Raw genomic sequence first — 22667 nt, forward strand, 5'->3', positions numbered from 1 at the left:
GTGCTTCCTTATTCTCCACTGGTATTTCTCCCTCTCACACTTAGTTTCATCTATATTGGCAAAATGAATTCAAGAATTCAGACTGTTGTTACCGGATAATTCAATCAAAACTGTTCTAGTGAGGGGGTGCCTGGGTGGCTCAGTGGGTTGAAGCCTCTGCCTTCAGCTCAGGTCATGATCCCAGGATCCTGGGATCGAGACCCGCATCGGGCTCTCTGCTCAGCAGGGAGCCTGCTTCCTCCTCTCTCTCTGCCTGCCTCTCTGCCTACTTGTGAGCTCTGTCTGTCATATAAATAAATAAAATCTTTAAAAAAAAAAAAAAAGAGTAGATGGTCATTTGGATCTGCCTGGTTGAATATCTAAAAAAAAAAAAAAAAAAACTGTTCTAGTGGGATTGTATTTGTTTATGTCTCTTGGAAGTATAAGTAGGAGCTGACTTTTCCCCTAAATTACCCGGATGCAGCAAGCCCATGACCAGGCGAGTTTTGCTGCAACAATCTGTTTATACTCCTAATACCAACAGTGTTATTATTTACCTCGTTGAGCCTCAGGCTCCTTCTCTCTGTAAAATCAGAATCACAACTCCTACACGGTCAGCTTGTTGATGAGACTAAAGGAGACTATAAATACAAGGACTACTGCCTCCAGCAGGCATTCTGTACATATTTAAAAACACACCCATTTGCACGTTTGTACAACACACACGGTACGTGGATCGGAACACTTACACTGCTCTTTACAATTTATGAAATACATACCCACAGTTTCTCTTCAATCTTCAGAAAAGCACGGGAAGAACAGGTAGCCACCATTTTATAAATGAAAGAGCCAGAGGTTAACTGATGTTAAACGGCTTTCCCAAAACCACATAGCTGGTCTGAGTTGATCTGTGTAACCCTTACCTTTCCATGGCCTCTACGCCGAGACTCCATGCTCCACACAGCTGACTAAGGTACTGGATCTCAAACTTGGTTGCACACTGGAACCAGCTGGAAAACTTAAAAATTAATGCTAACACCCCATCCCACCCACAGAGATTTTGATTTAAAGTATAGCCTTGATATGAGGATACATTTCTTTTCTCAGTTATCTCTTTGTTTTCGATTAAATTTTTTTTATTGTAAATTCATGTGCAGTTGTGAGAAATAATGTAGATCGATCCCGTGTAGCTTTTAGTCAGTTTCCCCCAATAGTGACACCTCACAAGACTGCAGTGTAATAACCGAACCATAAGACTGGCAATTGTGCATCGTCAAGATGCAGAACAGTTTCACCACCACAAGGATGTCTTGAATTTTCCTTTTATAACACAGCCAACTCCCACTACCCAGCTTAACCTCTGGTAATTGCTCATCTATTCTCCGTTTCTGTCATTTTGTCATTTCAAGAATGTTGGATAAATGGAATCACGCAGTCTGTGGCAATTTAGGATTGGCTTTTTTCACTCAGCAAAACTCCCTGAAGACTCATCATCCAAGTAGTTTCATGTTTTAATAGTTCTTTTTTTTTTAATTGCCAAGTGGTACTCAATGGTAAGGTTGTGCCAGTTTACTCAACTGTTGAGAGACATCTGAGTTGTCTCGAGTTTCTGACAATTATGAATAGAGCCGTCGTGCACACTCAGGTACAGGTTTTTGTCGGAAGACAAGTTTTGATGTCTCTGAGATCAATGCCAAAAACAGTGGCTGGGTGGTATGGAAGCTGCATGTTTAGTTTTATAAGAACCTGCCCAAGTATTTTTAGAGTGACTGAACCATTCTACATTCCCATCAGCAATGCACGAGTGATCAAGTTTTTGACACCATTTTTTCTTGAATGCCAATTTGATAGGACGGTGATAATTTTTGTGGTTTTAAAATTTGCATTTATTTCCCTAATGGCTAGTGACTCACCCTAGTGAATATCTTTTCATGTGCTCATCTACCAACGGCATATCATTTTTAGTGAAATGTCTGTTCATGTCTTATGTCCATTTTTTAATTGGATTGTTTGTTTCTAAATGTTCAGTTTTGATAATTCTTTGTATATGCTAGATACTAGTCCTTTGCTGGATGTATGGTTTGCCAATATTTTCACCTGGCCCATAGATTATCTCTTGTTTTATTTTTTAATTAACAGACTATTTTCGTAATTAAATTATTTCTAAACAGGTTTAGATTTACAGAAAAATGAGCAGATAGCACAGAAAGTTTCCACATACCATACCCCCAATCCGCCCATAAAATTGCCCTATTATTACATTTTGCAGTAGTATGGCACATTTCTCATTATTAATGAGCCAATACTGACACATTATTGTTGAAGTCCATAGTTTTTATCACTGAATAACGTTCCACTGTATAGATGTACCACCATTTATCCATTAACCTATTTAAGGACATCTCTGTTCCCTCCAGTTTTGGGCAATTATGAGTAAAGCTGCTGTAAATATCTTGTGTGTAAGTTTTCTGTGGACCTGAATTTTCAGTTCAATTGGGTAAATATCCAGGAGTGTGATTTTTAGATCATATAAGAATATGTTTATCTTGGTTAAAAATACAAAACAAAACAAAACAAAAAACTTCTCAAATGGCTTTTAAAAGTGGATGCACCATTTTGTATCTTTTAGATAGGATTGAATACACTTTCATATGCTTATTTGCCATCTGTATATCTTCTTTGGTGAAGTGTTCATTCAGATCTGTTGCCCATTTTTTAACTGTGTTTTGTTTTCTTATTGCTGTGTGTTGAGTTCTTCCAATACAAATCCTTTATGGGATATGTTTTGCAAATATTTTCTTCCACTCTGAGTCTTGTCTTTTAATTCTCTAAACAGTTTTTTTTCACAGAGCATAAGTTTTTCATTGTAATACAATCTAAGTGATCAACAGTTTCTCTCATGCATTGTGCTAGTGTTATACCTGAAATTCTATCACCAAGCCAAAGGTCACCTAGTTTCCTCCTACATTGTCTTTTAGAAGTTCTGCACGTTTGTGTTCTACATTTAGGTCTATGATCCACTTTGAGTTAAATTTTATGGAGGGTAAAGTCTGTCTAGATCTTTTTTTTTTTTTTTTGCAAAAGGATTTCCAATTGTTCTACCTCTGTTTATTAAAAAGGTTATCCTTTCTCTATTGAATTGCTCATACTCATTCGCCAGCAACTGACTATATATTTGTATGGATCTGTTCTGGAGCTCTCAGTATGGCTTCCATTGATCTATTCGTCTATCCCTCACCAAGACCTCACGGTCCTCATTATCGTAGCTTTACAGTAAGTGTTTGCATCAGATAATGTCAGTCTTCAAACTGCCTTTCTTCTTCCTCCCTGTTGTGGTGGCTATTTGGGGTCTTTTGCTTTTCCATATAAACTTTAGAATCAGTTTGGCAAAATCCACAAATCACTTGCCTCCAAGGGGAGGTAGAAGATTAGCTCCTCACCAGGCCCCATTAGTAGCAGAGGAGGAACAGGCAGGAGGTAACTGCCAGCTAGCCCCACCTCTCACCTCACTGCCGCCGGGTGGGGATGAGGGTACAGCTTCACACTGGATCGCACACACACACTCCCTGACTTGGGAAATCTGACGATGGCCCTCATTTCCATGCGGCAGGGGGTGGGCTGGGAGACCAACTCCTTATTCTTTCAGCCGCCCTGAAACCCAGTCTGTCCGTCTTCTTCCATTTTGTCTGTTTGGCAAACCTTCATCAGAGGACCAATTATACAAACTACATTTTCTTTAGAGATCCTGCAGAGTACTGGAAAGGAAGCACAACAAAAACTCGAGGCAACAGAAAGTAAGGAGTCTAGGAGCAATAAATGCAGCATACCTTTCCCCGGGCACCTTCTCCATGCCAGACCCAAGCCGCCACCAGGACTCAGAGATGGAAAAGGCACAGCCTGTCCTTTCCACCAAGTTGTACACACACACACACACACACACACACACACACACACACACGCCATGGCAGACCTGCAAACTCACAGCACTGCAAAGGGGTTCAGGGAGGAAGCTCCCCACCCCAGTGTGTCAGGGAACATATTCCAGGGGAGCGGACAGGGGGCTGTGCCTTGGAGGAAGACTGGGTCTTAAACAGGTAACCAGAAACGTTATGACCCAAAGGAGCAGCATCTCGAAACCCAGAACCTTCAGCTCGTCCCACGCTTGGCCACAGCTTCTGACTGACTTCGGAACACTGACGCTGTGCTTACTGCGTGCCCTGCACGCTTCCGAGCAGCTTCCTTACCATGAGTGCCTCCTAGAATCACCTGGGGGAACTTCTCGCTTGCAGACCCCGAAGGGCTTTCCCAGGTCTATTGATTCAATCTAGGAGGATGGTCCATGCCAGTTTTGTTATTTATTTTTTGGAACTAGCTCCCTAGACAGTTCTGCGGCCCACCATCTCTGCCCCACCTTCCTGCTTCCCCCCTTAAATGAACTCTCTGTGGGGGGCCGGGGACCCTGATCTGTAACACCTGCTGATTTCTGTGGTAGCCAATACACCCACCAGGTCCAATTCAAGCCACCAACACAAATCAAGAATTTAGTTTGGCTAGCAAAATTCCTGACTAGTCTAACAATGGGCTCTCACAGCCCATCCTAAGAGCTAACCCCTGCATAACCAAGGGCCCACACTCCCTCTCCCCATGGGTTAAGAAATACTGCATTCCAGGAAAATGTAGGACCAAACAAAAAACCCACCTAATGTCAAGTAGAACACCATTAATAGTTTGTATTGTAATAAAGTTCATTGCTGGAGCACCTGGGTGGCTCAGTCCATTAAGTGACTGCCTTAGCCTCAGGTCACGATCTGGGCTAGGGTCCTATCAGTTTCCGTGCTGCTCCCTTTCCCTCAGCCCCTCCCCCTGCTCATGTTCTCTCTCTATCAAATAAGTAAATAAAATCTTTAAAAAAAAGTTAATTGCTTAATAAGCCCATCTTAGGCAGAAAACTCTTAATGCAAACTTGGTAATAACCACTGGGGGAAGAGAGATCAGGCTGCCCAGACAGGCAGTGAGCATGAGAGACCACCCTCTGTGTCCAAAGAGTAGAATTTTACCACGTGAGGTCACTCTAGTACTTGTTGATTTATGCCTCCGGCTATCTCAGGCAAGAGAATTCGCTCCCTCTCTAAAAGATCAGCATTCTTCACTTTCGTACCTCATCATGAAATTCCATCATATATGCTGTTGATCATTACTTTGTATTTGTTGTTCACAATTTGAAAGCAGTTTTTATGACTTCTTTTTTCCCCTTGGTTAAAGAAACTGGTAATTTACAGGAAGGCAGGAAACAAAGGCAAAGGAGGCATTTCAGAATCACAAAACTTCCATTTAGCACAAGACTGATTAACCAAGCAGGTGAATTTGGACCCCTTGGCTCCCTCTCCAGACTCTAATGTCCTCATCTGTGAAATGGGGGAAATAACTTGTAACTTCTACATCACAGGCTGGGAGTAAGTTATCTTGCTCAGTAGTTGCGTTGAGCACTGGGGTTCCAGAAAGCTAAGCTAAGAAAGTCAAAGTTCCTGCTTTTAAGGGGCTCCACCTTTAACCTCAGGGACAAATATGGACACCAGATAATATAGGACACTGGCCAGTAAACACTCTTAGGTTTCTGCGTTTCAGCATTGTGTGTTACCCGACACTCTCTGAAATCTTAAGAAAAGGTCTTCATGTGTGGTAGCCGATTTGAGGGGAAATAAAGTGTTGGTCCTAAAATTTCCATTGTAAGAGCCCTCTCCAACCCCTCCTCCCGCAAACCAGCCTGGAAGAGCACCACTACCGAGAAGGAAACTGAAGCCGAGCGTTCCACGTCCCACGTGCCAGACAGGGCGAGAGCGTCGGTCATGGAAACAGCCTGCCGGTAGAGGGCGCTCCGGGCCCGGGAGCATTCTGAGCTCATTTTCCCATCAGGGCACCCGCGACTGAGTCCTGCGCTCAGGCTGGCCCAGCTTCAGCTTGCTTCCTGGTGACAAACGTTGCTGCAGCAGTTCCAGTTCACACCAGTGGCATGTCAAGCTTCCCAGCGAATGGCCAGTGACTCGGCTGAAGCACCCTGAGTCCCATGCTCACTCCAGCCAGACAGACAGATGGTGGCTCTGATTGGCTTCACCCCTTGGCTCTGGGGAGGAGGTCCGCCCTGGGCCACACGTGATGCCCAGGCAGAAGATGGATGTTATGGGCAAGGGTTGAGGGGGAATCGGAGGCATCAACTACCTGTTCCACCTGGGGCATCGTAGCTAGACCTGGGTGTGACCGCGCATTGGGGGTTGGAGGCAGAGTTCATGAGCAGGTCCACATGCACTCCTCTTCCCTGTAGGAGCACTGCTTTCACGGAGAGTGAGCTCTTCAGCTCTGAGAAATTCACACTCCGAGGCTGACCATTCTGCTCACCCCTCTACCTGCACGCACAGGAGGGGGGCTGTGCTCCCAGGGGCCATTCATTACCGCCCCCTCCCCATCCTGTTTTATCTCACAAGCTTCAGTGGTATATCCTCCCCTACGTGGCATTTCCAAGTCCCCATTCTCTACCTGTCCCACAGGACAGGAGGTCACCCTCACCCACCAGGAGCACCTTGCAAGCTTCAGGCCGCAACCTTCCTGCCCTGCATCTGCTTTCCTTCTTCCAGAATCAGGAAACCTCCGGCCTCCTGCAGCCCCTCTACCATCCTTGTTTGCAGTGTGGAGACATCAACATCTCCTATCACTATAACGTAATCCTACGAGGGAGAGGAGGTAAGCGCACGTTTGGATGGTCATTTTGAGCGGGAAATCACTGACTCGTAGTATTCCGCCAAAATTAAATCTCCTGTTGTGTCTGTGATGGGCTTGGGTAAATTCCTGCCAAGGAGGAAGTGTTTCTACAGCCTCTGCCACACAGAGAGGAGGAGAGCAGTGGGGCAGGGATCGCGGAGAGGGAAGCTGGAGCGCAAGCAATCTAATTTAGCAAATGATGCAGCAGCAGCACCTACAGGTGAAGAGATCAGGGTGGGAGAAACTGGCACAACCTGCAGCATGCAAGCCCCACTGGAAGAATTTGCATTCCAGAAAACATCCAGACACCGTGCTGGCCAAAGGTAATGTGCCTCCTGGCATCATCAACCTGCAGCCCCCAGTCCACAACCACCCTCCCCACAGGAAAGAGCGGAGGTCCCTGACTATCACCATGGTCCTGCCAGCCCCCTTCCCCCAGGGACTCCCACCCTGGGCTAGAGACCCAGTTCCGGGCGCTGGGGAGAGACTAAATGGCCAGCCACTAGGAAATGAAGAATAGGCAGTGACCTCCAGCACGGGCCCGGGACAGATGCAGTCCTGCAGGGTGTGGCAGATCAGGACTCCTAAGAGGCAGCTCAGCACCATCCGATAGCCCATCAGATTCCACAGCTCACGAGTGTTTGATCCCACAGATGCTTGGTCATGGGCTCCATCAGCAGAGGGGAGCTGGAGAAAGAGGAAGCAGCCACCCTCCTCTCGGCAGACAGTCATCCCTGAGCTGAAATCTCACAGGACGCACCAGCTTCTCCCTTAGCCCTGAAGCCACCAAATGGCCACCATGCCCAGCACTTCTCTACTTAGAGCTTTCCAATACTACCTCCACCTTCCCACCCCCAGAAATACGGAGCTCTGGACTCATCTCCTTACCACATGGGTGACCACCATGTGTGATCCTGAGGGAAGGGCCACATTCTGGTCATATTTGCTATTAAGCAGCACTGCTATAGACTGTTTGTCCAAAACCCGGCCCCTGCCAGTCCCCTTGGTCAATTCATATGTTGAAAATCTAGTGCTCAAGGTAAGGGTATGAGGTGGGGCTTTGGAGAAGTGACTGGGTCATAAGGGCAGCCCTCATAAATGGAGTAGTGCCTTCATACAAAGGCCTCAGAGTTCCCTATCCCTTAGGCCAAGTGAGAACACAGCAAGGTGTAGGTAGTCTACAACCCAGAAGAGGGCTTTCACCAGAACCCAGCCATGCTAGCAACCTCAGCTTGGACTCCCAGCCTCCAGAAATAAATTTCTGTTGTTTAGAAGCCACCTGGTCTGTGGTCTTGTGTTAGAGCAGCCCACCCTAAAGCAACCATGATTACCCTTTTAGAAGTAATCATGGCCTGGGCCGGAAGACTTGGGCTCAACGACTGTCATAGGGCCCTCTCTCCTGGTCCTCAGTTTCCCTGTGTTTGTAGCAAGCAGAGAACCACAGGGTTCCCAAAGGGCATTCTGGTTTCCTTTGGCATCCTCTGGATTCAGGGGCTTGGCTTTGCCAGTGCAAACACATCTGCTGTCTGGGCTGGGGTTGGCAGGGGTAGGGCCCCTGATAGGCAGAAATGGCCACTCCCAATCAGAGCACACACAATCGGGACGCACACCCACAGGCTGCACCTTTGGAAAGGGTGGGTTGTGGGGGTGGGGGTTAGTGAGAGCGTCTGGGGAGCTCCAGCAAGCAGCTGTGGGCAGCAGTGAGAAGATGGGTGACCACCAGAGCTAGAAACAGAAGACTGAAGTCTGACACCTGGCTAAGCCTCCCACCCACCACTGAACTAGGGGCCCCAAGCTAGCCCCTTCACTTGAGCCTTGGTCTGCCTCCTGGCCCATGCTCGAGCAAGCAATACGCCTGTCAAGCAGGGTCTTGAACTCGGGGGAGCTAATGGAACACTCCAGGCTCTGAGACGATGTCGCCCTCATGATGGGGGGTGTGGGCATGGGTCGTGAGCCACTGCGCACCGCCCCCCCCCCCAGCCCACCGGGTCAAATTGACCCCGAAGAGCAAAAGGTGCTGAGATCTTTGAGTCTAAATCCCCACCCCCCACCTGCTGCCAGGCGAGAGCAAGAAACGCAGACTAGACCAGAAGCACTGCACTTGAAGTTTTATGAGAAATTCTGTAAATGCGCAGAGTGGCCGGAGGCCGCTTGCCCACCAGGCCCCGCCCGCCGGGACCCCGGCGCTCAGCACTTGCTGTGGACGGCCGCCCCGCCCCGCTCCTCAAACTCTTCCTTGCTGACCCAGAGCTGCTGGAAGGCCTGCAGGGAGGCCAGGATGGAGCCGCCGGTCCACACGGAGGTCTTCCTCTCGGGCGCGGCAGCCACCACGGGGCTGTCTCCGGGGCAGAGGAGGCTCAGCTCCCTCTGGAAGCGCTCGGGGAAGCCATCCAGCATGGTAGAGCCGCCACACAGCAGCACGTTGGCGGCCATCTCCTCCTTGAAGCCCGCCTCCCGGCAGCGGTCCAGGCAGGCGGCCGTGAGCGCGGGGAGGCCGGGATGGTTGCTGCCCACCAGGCTGGGCTTGAAGAGCATCTCGGCGCACTGGAACCGCTCCTGGCCGATGGTGATGAGCTTGCCATCGGGGAGCTCATAGTCCACGCGCATGTCCTCCAGGCACAGGGTGAGCTCCTGCTCGGGCACGAGTGCTGAGTAGCAGCACTTCTTCTTGATGTGCTCGATGATGTGCAGGTGGTCGTCCGTGAACTTGTGGCCAGCCTCGTTGAGCAGCTGCAGCAGGTAGTTGGTGAGGTCACTCCCAGCGTAGTCGGCGCGGCTGGTCAGGCCCGGCAGCACGTCGCCCTCCGAGATGGGCACCACGTGCGAGACGCCGTGCCCGCTCTCCACCACCAGGCCCGAGGTCTTGCCGTAGGAGTAGATGGACAGGAGTGACTGGGATGTCACGTGCATGGCAGGGATGCCGAAGGTCTCGAACATGAGCTCCGCGTACTTCTCCCGGTTGCTGCTGGGGCTGAGCGGGGGGTCAGAGACCAGCACCGCATGCTCCTCAGGGAGGATCTTCATGGCCGTGTGGAAGACGTACTCCCAGATGCTCTGGACGCAGTCCCAGTCCACCACGATGCCGTATTTGAGCGGGTTCATCAGCTTCAGGGGCGCCTCCGTGTTGAGCAGCTCATGGCCCACGTAGGTCTCCTTGCGGGTGTCGCCAGCATCAGCCGCCTCCGAGTAGCGCTTGCCCACGGTGGAGGAGATGAAGTAGGTGGGCCTGGGCTCGCCGGCATAGCCGCACTTACAGTACTGGGAGCCCAGGTCAATGATGAGGGCCTTGATCTTGCGCACCTTCTTGGGCTTCATCTTCAGCGGGGTGACCAGACCTGTGTCCCGGATGCCAGCATCGGAACCTGGCAGTGTTCCTGCCTCTCCGGGATCACCCTGAGCCGTACCCAGGGGCATGGGGCTAGGGCTGCTCCTCGTCGCCATCTTTCTTCTTGGCTCACCTTTCTCACATCCACATCCTAGAGCTCCGTGGGGAGAAATAAGACGGCCCGCCTCCAGCAGTGCCTTGGCAACTCCTCAGGATTGTGATGTCACTGAGGGCCGGTCCATTCTGACAGCCCGGGGAGGGCTTGGCCTCCGCAGGCCCTTGATCTGCCACCCCCACCGCTGTCCACCTAATTTGACTTTGCTCTAAGACATAGCAGGCGTCCAGCAGTTTTAGAAGCCCAGGCACACTGGGGTGTCCGGTTTCCACCCCCTCCCCTTCCACCCCTGCTTCTAATGCCCTGTGCACTGACTGAACACCTTTCCCTTCTCTGCTTCTTGGCTGAGAGGATAATAAATATTTGAGCCCCTACAGTAAGCCAGGCACTGTACCAAGTACCGCACATATGTTACTCCCTAGAATCCTCAGAGGTATAGGGCTGAGCTGAGGACATGAAGGTTCAGAATTCAAATGACTTGCTCAGGAGCAAACAGCTCTTGAAATGTTTGTATTTTTATTCAAATTCATTCAACTGTGTGCACCAGATCTTAGAGCATGAAGGTTCCAACAGTACCCTCATCCCTTCAGCATCTACTGGGGCTGGTGGCAGGTCCAGCCCAGGACAGCTTGCCAGTGACAGACGCCAGAAGCCTGGCCACAGCAGCGTCCCCTCTAGGTGGGAAGGAGACAGAACGGATGCAGACAAGTTTGTAGGTAGAAGTCTACTGGGAGAACAAAGGGGCACGAAGAAGGAGCGATTACTGGAGGGAACGAGTCAGCAGGTTCTAGAGAGAGGTGATCCCAAGTCAACTACCATGTGGGTATTTGACAAGTAGCTAGGAGGAGGGGACAGCATCCCAAGCAAAGAGCACAGCCTGTGCAAAGGCCAGGGTCGGGGGGAGCGGGAAATGTTGGGAACTTCTAGTAGTTAAATGTTTGGAAAAACAGATGAGGCTAGAGAGTTTATGGAGCCAATTAGGGAGGGCCTCTAACACTTGGAGTAAGAGCTTGGGTTAAATGGAGGACAGGTGGGGAACAAATGAAGATTTTAAGCAGGGGGGTGGTCAGATCTGACCGCTGGAAAATCTGGACAAGATCTGTGTTTAGCTGTGATGTAGAGGGGCACGGCCACGGAAGACATTCCTGTAAGACCTGAAGGAGACCTAAGCCAGGCTGGGACGGTGCGGAAGAGAAGGACAGACAGATTCTCCAGGAGTTTAGAAGGTAGAATCTCATCCACTTGGTTGGCTCCCCAACTATCTCCCATTCAACGCAAGTTCTTACTCTAGCATTTAAGGCCTCTCTCATTGCTCCTGTGACACCTCTCACCTCAAACACTGCATTTACATCAGATGACTAGACCAGCTGTGGGGAGTGAGGGAGAGGGAGGGATGAATCCCTCACCTCCGCCAAAGCGAAGAAAGATGGCCTGTCATCCAGAGCAGGCAAAGTCACTAGGTTTCCATAGGGCCCTCCATCCCAAACCGACCTCCTTCAAAAACAAAACAAAACAAAACATCTCCAGGTGATTCGTAAGAAACCCTGTACTTTGGCATCTTCCTTACTAGATTATCTTTCTGCTCTCCCATAGCTGCTAAGATCACAGGGACCCAGTTCACCTTTCTTTCCATAATCAAGGGTAGGTGGTGTCCCAAAAGCCAGAGCAAGGATACCAGCTCAGGGAGAGATGTGTTTCTGGGTCTAATCTTTCCGGTTTTTTCTTCCACTACAGGAGGGCCTCAAAGTTGCTTTCAGGAAGGATCACCTCACGGTTTTCTAGCCTTGGGCCAGAGGAGCACAAGTAGGTGTGATCCCAGAGAAAATATGACCTGAGATACTTTGGGCAACCGAGGGTGCCTCTAACCAGGAGGGATCTCACCAGAGATCCCTGGGAACCCACGAGTACCTCAGATGGTGAGTAACAAGTACAGGGGCTTCTGCATGCCAGGCACTGAAGGTTTGGAGTGCAGTGTGCCACGGGTCTCCATATTCTCCCATCATCAATACCATTAACTGTCTCCTGACCCCCGAGAAGAGAGAAGGAACACGAAGGGAGGACATAGAAGCTAAGGGCAAGGGGGTTCACTTAAGAGAGAGCGTCCAAGCATGCGAAATCCAGAGAGGTGAACTAAAAGGAGTGAAAAGCATCCAGTGACATTAGCCTGAAGGATCTAGCGTAGACCAAGAGTCCCTGCGCTCTTAGGCCTTACAGACAGGAAGGAGCGGGTGTCTTTAAGCCCGCACAGCACCTTTCCCACCCACACTGACAGAAAGAGCCAAAGAGGGGTAAGCCTGGGTGGGGGGAACACAGGCAAGCCAGCCTGGCAGGCTTTAGTGTCTCAGCGAAGTGGGAAGCACAGGTCAAGGGACAGGGTGAATAAAGGCCCCCAAAAGATGTCCCCATCTTTAATCCCTGGAATCTGTGAATGTTATCTTTCATGGCAAAAGGGACTTCACAGGTAGGAGTTAAAGAGTTTGAGATAGGGAGGTTACCCTGCATTATCGCGGTGGCCCTGAACTAATCATCAAGGTCTTAATAAGAGCCGGACAGGAGGATGAGGTCTGAGATAAAACAAAAGAGGCAGAAGTCAGACACGTCTTTGAAGATGAAGGGGCCCCATGCCAAAGAATGTAGGTGGCCTCTAGGGAGCTGGAAAAGGCCAAAGATGATCACCCAGAGCCTTGGGAAGGAACGCAGTCCCACCAATAGCTTGACTATTGCTGAGAATGCAGACTTCTGACCTCCAGAACTGTAGTTAATAAATCTGTGTTTGAAGCCACTAAGTATGTGGTAATTTTTTTTTTAAAGATTTTATCTATTTATTTGACAGACAAAGATCACAAGTAGGCAGAGAGAGAGAGAGAGAGGAGGAAGCAGGTTCCCCGCTGAGCAGAGAGCCTGATGCGGGGCTTGATCCCAGGACCCTGAGATCATGACCTGAGCCGAAGCAGCGGCTTTAACCCACCAAGCCACCCAGGCGCCCCAGTATGTGGTAATTTGTGACAGCGACCACAGGAAAGGAGCAAAGGCTCTTACAGGAATTTATAGGAATCCAGGGAAGTGACAATGCACTAGGTAGCTGCACATCTGTCCGAATTCAAGATGAGGGTTGAGAAGGAAAAATTGGTCACCCTACATGAAATGTTCCTTTGGTTATCACATAAACATTCTTTTGAAGTCAAACGATCCAAGTTGGCCATGCAAACCCCCACTGAACAATAGGCAAGTACAGTTTTTTAGGCAGCCAGGCATAGAGAAATACTTTCCTCTTCTTTCAAAACTCAGTGCTATCTCATCCTCTACCCATCGACCCAAGTAGACACTCTGAGGTGACAGCATGTCTGCCCCCATTAGGCGGTCACAAGACTGGACTCAGTGCTTTTCTTCTCTTACCCCACACAAGGAGCCAAGAGCATGCCCAGTAACCTCCTCAAAGGGGAAAGCCCCCTCTTTGGAGCAACTGACTCTTTCATGAAAAGCGTGGGACCGCATAACAAAAAGCTGGTTTCTGGATGCCCTGACAGTGACGGGTGTCAGCACCACCGTGCCTACCTGCAGAGATGGCATGTGAGATGATGGCCGTGTGTGCTTAGAGACACATTTTGGGTCTCACTGAGGTGTGTCCACACCACACCCCTGGGTTGAAGTCCCAGTCAGGACAGCTTGACCCCCACAGGCTGGATCCCACAGGTGAGCCATGCCCCTAAGAACCTCAGTGTTCTTATCAGTGCAACTCTGTATGGTCTGATTTCATCGCCGACTCAAGGACCCACATGAAGGAGTATGTGTACACATGTGACTAAACATTCTTCTGCAGGCTGTCATAAGGGACAACTGAGACACAAGTGCTTGGCACGGTCACTACAGCAGCAAGCAGTCCTGCCCAGATCTCCATCAGGTAGTGTCAACTGTGTGCAAGTCTCTAGTGCTTTCTGACCTCATGCAGAGTCAGAGCCAAAGTCATAGCAGTGGCCCCAGAGGATGGATGTGGGCTGCTCCCCCTCCCCACCCCCTTCTCCCACCTCACGTACTTCTCCTTGCGGTCCCCACTCAGCCACACAGGGAGTGGGATCCTCTAACTTAGGGGCCAAAAAACATTTTCTGTAAAGGGCCTGATAACCAGCATTGTCAGGGTGGCGGGCTGTGCACTCTTCGTGGCAATGACGTTATAGCATAGAAGCAGGCACAGATAGTACATAAGGTACTATCTGTACATAAATGAGCATCGACCGAACACAGGGGGCCGGCACTAGTTTGCTGGCCCCTCCTCTCATCGGTCACAGGTGCGCCTCCAACATCTGCATCTGCTGCTCCCAATATACACCCGACACACGTGGCACTGTCCGTCCCCTCCTTCTGGTCTTCACTCAAGTGTCACCCTCTCAGGGATCCTTGCCCAAGCCCAGAACGTGGCCACCGTCCCCAAGACCCTTCCCTGCCTTTTCTCTTTTGCCCTTAACCATTTCCCAACAGCTGTTTGTCTTGGCCATTGCCTCTCTGCCCAGCCCCCACTGACTACAGTGTAAAGTCTACAAGAGCAGAGATTGTTGTCTTTTTTTCCTCTACAGCTGCCTTCTATTTCCAGTGTCCTTTCATGTAGCAAGTGCTCAATAAAGAGCTGATTGGCTAAAATCAGGTTTATTACCAAATCTAGAAAAAGGTTAAGTGACCTCTAAGACACCACCCAAATCCACCCTAACATGGGACACAGGTTTCCACTATCTAGAAAGCCCCCGGTCACCAGATTACGTCACAATCAGTGATGTCATTGTTGGGAAAATTCTCAAGTTGCCCTCTGATATAAGCCTTTCAGGCCTTGAGGCCGGTGGGATCGAGGAACTTTCTGAGAGTAAGATGGCTCTTGATAGCATGTGGGCTCCCCAGGCATCAATCATCGGGGATGGGCCTGCCAAGAAAGTGGGTGAACAGGCACCCCTTCAATCACACTTCCTCCAGACTGCCTCCTTAAAAGATGGCCCAGCGAAGCGGGCAGTGTGGGTCCGCTGTAACCATTCAGAGCCAGAAGAACCTGCTAAATCAACGACAGGCAAGGAGAAATCCAAGCTAGTGGTGACCAAAGCAGTGGTCGTGGACCTTGGCACTGGCTCCTGCAAATGTGGCTTTGCCGGGCTGCCGAAGCCCACCCACATCATCTCATCGACAGTGGGCAAGCCCTACATGGAGACCGCCAAAACCGGGGACAATCGCAAGGAGACATTCGTGGGGCGGGACCTCATCAATCCAGGGGTTCGTCTCAAGCTAGTTAATCCTCTGCGGCATGGCATCATCGTGGACTGGGACACAGTGCAGGATATCTGGGAATATCTCTTCCATCAAGAGATGAAGATTGCCCCAGAGGAGCATGCGGTCTTGGTTTCCGATCCACCCCTGAGCCCACACACCAACAGAGAGAAGTACGCTGAAATGCTGTTTGAAACCTTCAGCACTCCTGCAATGCACATCGCCTACCAGTCCCGCCTGTCCATGTACTCCTACGGAAGGACCTCTGGCCTAGTGGTGGAGGTCGGCCACGGCGTGTCCTACGTGGTCCCCATCTACGAGGGTTATCCTTTGCCCAGCATTACTGGACGTCTGGACTATGCAGGCTCTGACCTGACAACCTATTTGATGGGCCTGATGAATAATGCGGGGAAACACTTCACCGAGGACCAGATAGGGATTGTGGAGGACATCAAGAAGAAATGTTGCTTTGTGGCCCTGGACCCCATCGAAGAGAAGAAAATCCCGGCCACCGAGCATACAATTCAGTACGCTCTGCCTGACGGGCAGGTGATAAACCTGGGCCAGGAAAGGTTCCTCTGCGCCGAGATGTTCTTTAAGCCTTCTCTGATCAAGTCCATGCAGCTGGGGCTCCACACCCAGACTGTGTCCTGCCTTCACAAGTGTGACATTGCCCTCAAGCGGGATCTCATGGGCAGCATCCTGCTGTGCGGGGGGGGCACTATGCTCAGCGGCTTCCCCAACCGCCTGCAGAAGGAGCTGAGCAGCATGTGTCCCAATGACAATCCGCAGGTCAACGTGCTGCCCGAAAGAGACACAGCGGTGTGGACAGGCGGCTCCATCCTGGCCTCGCTTCAGGGCTTCCAACCCCTGTGGGTCCACCGCTCTGAGTACGAGGAACACGGGCCTTTCTTCCTCTACAGAAGGTGCTTCTGAACTCCGACCAAGTGTGGCTGCCATGCGTCCGCTCTGCTGGGTGAGCACCCGTCCGACGCATAGGGAGCTACATTCGCACGTTTTCTTCTGTAGTATTAAACGATCCTCGTGTTCCCTCCATAGCGTGTTGTCTGTATTTCCTGACTCAGTAAGAGCAAGTTCATGAATGCAGCAGGTGCCCAACAAAGTTGGAGATGTGGGTGAAACAACAAAGGCACATATTACGTGCCGCTTGCTTGAACATTCTTGGGAAAAACTAGCTCTAACCTTATTCTGTCCCTTTTTGTATCCCGTTTTAAGAACGATCACACTGTTACATCTCAGAAAGGGAGCGTGATCAAGATATAGAGTCAGTGCTTTAGGGCATTTATGCTTAGGGCATATAAAATATTCCTTTTGATCAACAACAGGAAGTCTGCTACAATGGTTCGGTCTCCCACACAGCTGTAGAGCATACTTCATGCTTCATGAAGGCTTGTGAAGAGTGGACTAGGGTGTGTGGTTCTTGTGGTTCCTGTAGGAACACAGGTTCCTGTGTGGTTCCTGTTGGAACTAAGGGAAAGCAATTCCCTTAGTTCCAAAAGGAACTTATGTCTCAATACAGCTCTTACCAAACCATCATGGTGACTGGCTGCTGAAACCTGCATGTAATGAACAAGGTGTATGTGTGTGTGTGAAGGGGCAACTCTTCAGCTGCTCATCACCCACTAGACTGGATTCCCCATCAACCTGTAGGATACACAGCTGGGATTGGGGATGGGCGTGGGATAGAGGTTGGCAGTTCTGGGGCTAATGATGTAGGTTTGCGGGAACCTGCCCTACACTGGTCATTCTATCCCAACTGAGAAGCCAGTAGGAACATTCAGTCCTTCAAGACCAGAGAAGCCCTTCTGGGGCCCTGCATGTTCTGTGGTGGTCTTACAGGGCCACTTTTTAAAATGGAACAGGGATTTTTCAGAACAGTCCCCAGTACAGTGTCTGTCCTGTCTCTCAACCTCAGCATCTGAACACTGGCAGGGAGCAGCATCAAACAGTGGAAAGAAATGGGTTTGAACTTTGATCTGAAACCCTATTTCACTACCACCTAACTGTATGGCTTGAGTCTACTTACCTATAAAATTGAATTCAAAGGCCTACTTCAGGGGTGCCTGGATGGCTCAGTGGTTAAGCCTCTGCCTTCAGCTCGGGTCATGATCTCAGGGTCCTGGGATCAAGTCCCACGTCGGGCTCTCTGCTCAGCAGAGAACCTGCTTCCTCTCTCTCTCTCTCTCTGCCTACTTGTGATCTGTCAAAGGCCTACTTCACACAGCTGATATAAAAAAAAAAAGAGAGAGAGAGATAAACACTGAAATACTAGTATCTGGCCTCTGGGAGGTGATCCTAAGAGCTAGCTAGAATTATCTTGTAGACTCCTCTTATACAGGAACCCTGAAATCTTACCATAGTTCTTTTCTGTTTTTGTTTTTTAAAGATTCATTTATTTATTTTAGAGAGCTAGCATGGGGCGGGGAGGGCAGAGAGGGAGGGAGGGTCTCAAGCAGACTCCACACTGAGCACAGAGCCTGACACGGGCTCAATCTCATGACCCTGAGATCACAACCCAAGCTGAAACCAAGAATGGGATGCTTAACTGATTATGCCACCGAAGTGTCCCTTACCATGGTTTTCAGTCACATGCACACCCAAAGGCACCTAGGCATTCAAGCACTCACAGAAGAGGTCTGGCATCTCTACCATGCCCAGGGAGAAGCCCTACCAAGCTATCTTCCTAGTATCCAGGTTTGCCTAGACTGCCTCGAAAGACCTAACTGCCCAACCCTGCATCCAGGCCTAGTAAACACGGCTGACAGGCACCAGCAAGCTGGAAGAGAGAAGTACGGCCCGACACAGAAGGGCTTCTCAAGTTCCTAGAGTTAAGCAAGGGGGACTAAACCTTACCCGGCAGGATCAGAGGATCACCTAGCAGCTGGGTACACAGGGTGGTATAAGGTCTTAGTAACCTCAGTTTCTGTCCAACATTTCATGAACATTCACTGTTGAGCAGGTTAAAATTTGATTAATTCTAACGTTTGACCTCACTGGCAGGGTGCTAAAGCCTTTGGACCCTTCCTTAGAATAATATGTTAAAATGCATAAAATAAAACACATAGAATTACAGAGAAAACCAATCCTATAGAAACATACTATCTTTAAATCCCTTAAATATCTATGGATCCCAAGTCACGGATCCCCAAAAAGGTGAGCTTTGATGAAGGGGAAGCATGAAAGGGTAGTTCTGGAGGGAAATCCCCAGGCCACAGTAGGTCTAAATGTTCTGCTGCAGTTTAAAATGAAAACATACCAAAAAGAATAAAAGAGAAAAGTACCAATATAAAGCTGAATAGATATGTACCTTTTTCAAAATACCTTTATGGGAGCACCAGGGTGGCACAGTCAGTCAGGCATCTGTCTCTTGCTCAAATCATGATCTCAAGGTCATAAGATTGGACTCCACATTGTTAGAGGGAGGGCAGGGTTCCACACTCAGCACAGAGTCTGCTGGGGTTTCTCTCTCCTGCTCCCTGTGTTCTCTAAAATAAATAAATCCTAAAATGGGGCGCCTGGGTGACTCAGTGGGTTAAAGCCTCTGCCTTCGGCTCAGGTCATGATCTCAGGGTCCTGGGATCAAGCCCCGCATCATGCTCTCTGCTCAGCAGGGAGCCTACTTCCTCCTCTCTCTCTCTCTGCCTGCCTCTCTGCCTACTTGTGATCTCTGTCTGTCAAATAAATAAATAAAACCTTTAAAAATAAATAAATAATTTTTTTTTTAAAAGACAAAAAAACCCCATAACCCATTTCCATGAATTCTCACTTGATCTTTACACAATTCCCCTTGTAGGAAAAAAAAGTCATCCTCGTGAAAGAGAGAGAGGAGGAGATGAACAGTTTTAGTAAGTACATGAAAGTCAGTTTAGTGATTCTCAACTGGGGGCAATTTTGACCCCCAATGAGAGACGTGGCAATGTCTAAAATTGGTTTTGGTTATCAGAACAGGAACGGGGGATATACAGTGCTGGCAGCTAGTGGGTAGAGGGCAGAAATATTGCTAAACATCCTATAATACACAGGAGAGATCTCTACAACAAAGAATGATAACCCAAAATGTTAATAGTGCTAAGGTACACAGTGGTGCTAATGGGTACACAAGGCAATATTCAGTGAAATTAAATGTGCCTGTCCAGGGGTGCCTCCTCACTCTCTCTCTCTCCTACAAATAAATAAAATCTTTTTTTAAAAAAAGTCTCTGTCCAAGGACACTAAGATGGGTGGACCCACGGCCTTGTTCTTTCCTGTATACCAGGAGAACATCTGTTGATGTTAAAACCCTTGGGACTCCAGAGCCAGTGAGATTAATATAGGCATAAGGCAGAAGGGCTTATCAATTCAGTGTCCCCAAATGTCACCATATTAGCTTTGATTGTCTATAGCTTCAGGGATGTTAATGGGTTACCTAGCTTCTAAGATGTTTATTCTCCTCACCTCGGTTACTACTAAATATGGCAGACAAGCAAGGACAGCCAGAAATTCCTAAGGGCTTGTTCAGGTGGTGCTTCCAGTGACACACACATTTATGGGGAAGCACAGGAGGTGAGGAAAAAGCTGATCTCCCTTCCCAAACTTGTAGTAACCTTAAGTAATAAGAATCATTAGTTTTATTTATTTTTGAATACACCCTCTTCAATTATGGCTATGAACAATCCCTAAAAGGTAAACCTGTGTGTGTGTGTGTGTGTGTGTGTGTATAATACATGGAAAATGAATTTAAAAGATGTGGCAGTGCTAAAAAATTACATCAAACTACTCATAAAGACATAACAAAAACATTACCTCCTGCCTCTGTTCTTTTTTAAATGTATACTTAAAATGGGTTGTCAGACACAGTCCTCTGCAAGTTCCCTCTTGATGTCTGCAGCATCGAGCAAAACTGACACCATGGGACCAACAAAACAACTGGAGTTTTTAGCTTACTGCAGCAGGAACTTGCTTTGGGACAGAGTTCAAATCTAGTAGAAGACTTATATATTCTTTTCCAGGACCTTGACAGAGCCTTTCCCCCAAATTAAGCGTTTATCATTTCCAGACATTTCTCTTCTTCCCATACACTGCACTTTCCCCATGGATTCTTCTGTGACCTTGTTTGGAAGGTCTGCTCTAGGCTGCTGCCTCTCGAACAAAATTCCATCTTGCTCACAGGAAATAGCTAGTAATTGATAGGTATTTGTATTCATACAAATTCTTTCTTGATGCTTCAATACATTATCTCAAGGAAATGGAACATCTCAAGGAATAGAACATCTATGAAAAACCACCCTATTATCAACAACACATTTACTTCTATTCCCAATCTATAAGGCATGGGTGCCCTTACCATTATCCATAGCAAGAGCACTAGAATATATTAAAATGCCATATAAGATACTATGTTTACTTACCCAGGCCAAAGAGTAGTCACAAAGCACTTTCAGCCTTTCAGTGTGAGGCCCTTTAATTATAGCAATTCATTATGGGTATAAATCATAAAGTAGATTTCTATAAGGCAGGATATACCTTCTTTTTCTTTCCATTGTTTTTTAAAAAAATTTTCAGACACAGAGAGAAATTGAGTTGTACAAGCAAACACACCTAGACTCTACCATTTACATTTTGCTATTTAGGGAATGACTTTAATTACAATTCTGGGCATATCTCTACTCCGCAGATCAGAGGCAGCATTTCCATTCACGCACAGTCAGGAAGGTCTGGGTCTGGTATTAAAGGCACGGAAGAAATTTTTAACCTTACCCAAGAATCAGCCACAAAACCATTGTCAAAATGAACTGAGCTTTTTCTAGATTAATCCAAAAGAGAAACATTCTCATATTTTTCCAAAGAAAGCAACTAAAACAGGTCAGTGAAGCACCATAAGGAAAAATAAATGAAATGGCCTTGACACGGACAAAAACCTTTTAGTTAATAGCAGCAATTACTTGGAGAAAAAAGGAATAACTCAACAATCGTGCACACCGTTCACCATACTCAACGTGCATGATACTGTTTCCGACATGCTCATGTGCGCCAGCTCTAATACTGCTAAATCCCTCACAGAAAATTCACAGGCAGTAGAAAGAGTCCCTGTGGACATTGCAGTGCTAGGAGCTCAATACAGTTCTAACTGGAAGCACGTGATGTGGTACGAGATTACAAAGTAAACAGCTGTCAGCATAGGAAAGCTTAGAATTTCAAAGGATATATTTAGCTTTTTATTCTGCTTTAGTTCCAGGTGAAGAAGTCATTTAAGTGATTCAATTTCACCAACTGTTGGTAGCACAAATAGCCATGTTGTTTATACATAATGCTCTCCTCCCAGAACATAAAATATTTAAAAAACATTATTTTCTTTTCCTCACACTTTTGAGGTAGGAGCCATGAAACATTATTCCCAATTAACTGAGGCACGAATCAGTTAATTATGTGACTTGCCGAAGGTCCCAAAATGAATGGGACTGGTAGCTGGGAATAAAAGACAGTCTTCTCGGTGCTATAAATACCGGAAACACTCTTGAACAGCACTAAACAAAAGAGCAGTAATTCTTACAAAATGCTGCAATACTGGTTAAAGCGTAAGGTTTTGCTAATTAAAATTATACGCAAAATAAAGCAGAACTGCTTGGTGTCTGGTTAGGTCTGCTGTATGGAGCAGCTCTCCAGGCTGCTAAGGCAGACCGCTATCTTACTCTTCCCAGCTCCTGACGGCCAGGCCCCGAAGAGAAGGGAAAGGAGAACCACCTCTGCTGGGGTCATTCACTCTAGAAGACTCAGTTTCCACTGGGTTTTTCTGTTGATCTTTGGGGGTATAAAAAGCTCAGCATCTAGAAGAAAGGAAAGGAAAACTGTGATAGACACACTTTCTTGCTAGGGGGAGCTGAGGCAGTAACTCTGTGATAATAAAACTAGTGCCTGGGCTTTGCAGCTACAAGATAACCATCAGACCAGAGAAAGCTAAAGCTCCTGTTAGCCTCCAGCCCCCAGTCAGAGCAAACACAGCCTGAAGGCCCTGCCCCAAGAATAGAGATTTCCACTTCCGGCAGGTGAAGGGTAGAAGAAAAGAACGCCCACTGAGTGATTCAAAGAATGTTCTAGATTTTGAATGGGAGGGGATGGTGGTGGTTACAAAATCATATGTAATTAATAAATCTCATCAAATTTTACATTTCACTATCTACAAAACTTTCCTCAATTATAAGAGAAAAAAAATTGTAAGAGAAAAAATGTTATCTGAAAAAGAGTTAATGAACA

At 48.0% G+C, this 22667-nt stretch overlaps 3 protein-coding genes across 5 annotated transcripts in view; 1 reads left to right on the top strand and 2 right to left on the bottom strand.

Annotated features, from left to right (window-relative positions):
* Positions 1 to 8828: 8828 nt before the first annotated feature.
* Positions 8829 to 12948, bottom strand: ACTL7B (actin like 7B). Its single transcript, XM_004747760.3, has one exon. It carries the CDS (start codon positions 10171 to 10173, stop codon positions 8920 to 8922), a length of 1254 nt encoding a protein of 417 aa, XP_004747817.1. The 5' UTR covers positions 10174 to 12948; the 3' UTR covers positions 8829 to 8919.
* Positions 12949 to 14811: 1863 nt separating this feature from the next.
* Positions 14812 to 16466, top strand: ACTL7A (actin like 7A). The gene has a single exon (XM_004747761.3). The coding sequence runs from the start codon at positions 15030 to 15032 to the stop codon at positions 16350 to 16352; it is 1323 nt and encodes a 440-aa protein (XP_004747818.1). The 5' UTR covers positions 14812 to 15029; the 3' UTR covers positions 16353 to 16466.
* A 5136-nt stretch (positions 16467 to 21602) lies between these two features.
* ELP1 (elongator acetyltransferase complex subunit 1) overlaps positions 21603 to 22667 on the bottom strand; it is a 59875-nt gene continuing 58810 nt past the window's right edge. For all 3 annotated transcript variants that reach the window (XM_004747763.3, XM_045081665.1, XM_045081664.1), the window contains one exon: positions 21603 to 22240. In XM_004747763.3, the coding sequence (XP_004747820.1) occupies positions 22173 to 22240 (68 nt within the window). In that variant the 3' untranslated portion in view covers positions 21603 to 22172. The remainder of the gene's footprint in view (positions 22241 to 22667) is intronic.

This window comes from Mustela putorius, unplaced genomic scaffold, assembly GCF_011764305.1.
Source record: "Mustela putorius furo isolate JIRA1106 unplaced genomic scaffold, ASM1176430v1.1 tig00000580_pilon_pilon_pilon, whole genome shotgun sequence".
In the NCBI taxonomy this organism is placed as follows: Eukaryota; Metazoa; Chordata; class Mammalia; order Carnivora; family Mustelidae; genus Mustela; species Mustela putorius.

Coding starts and splice junctions, on each gene's coding strand:
- ACTL7B (XM_004747760.3), bottom strand. CDS start 10,173: ATGGCGACGAGGAGCAGCCCTAGCCCCATGCCCCTGGGTACGGCTCAG.
- ACTL7A (XM_004747761.3), top strand. CDS start 15,030: ATGGCTCTTGATAGCATGTGGGCTCCCCAGGCATCAATCATCGGGGAT.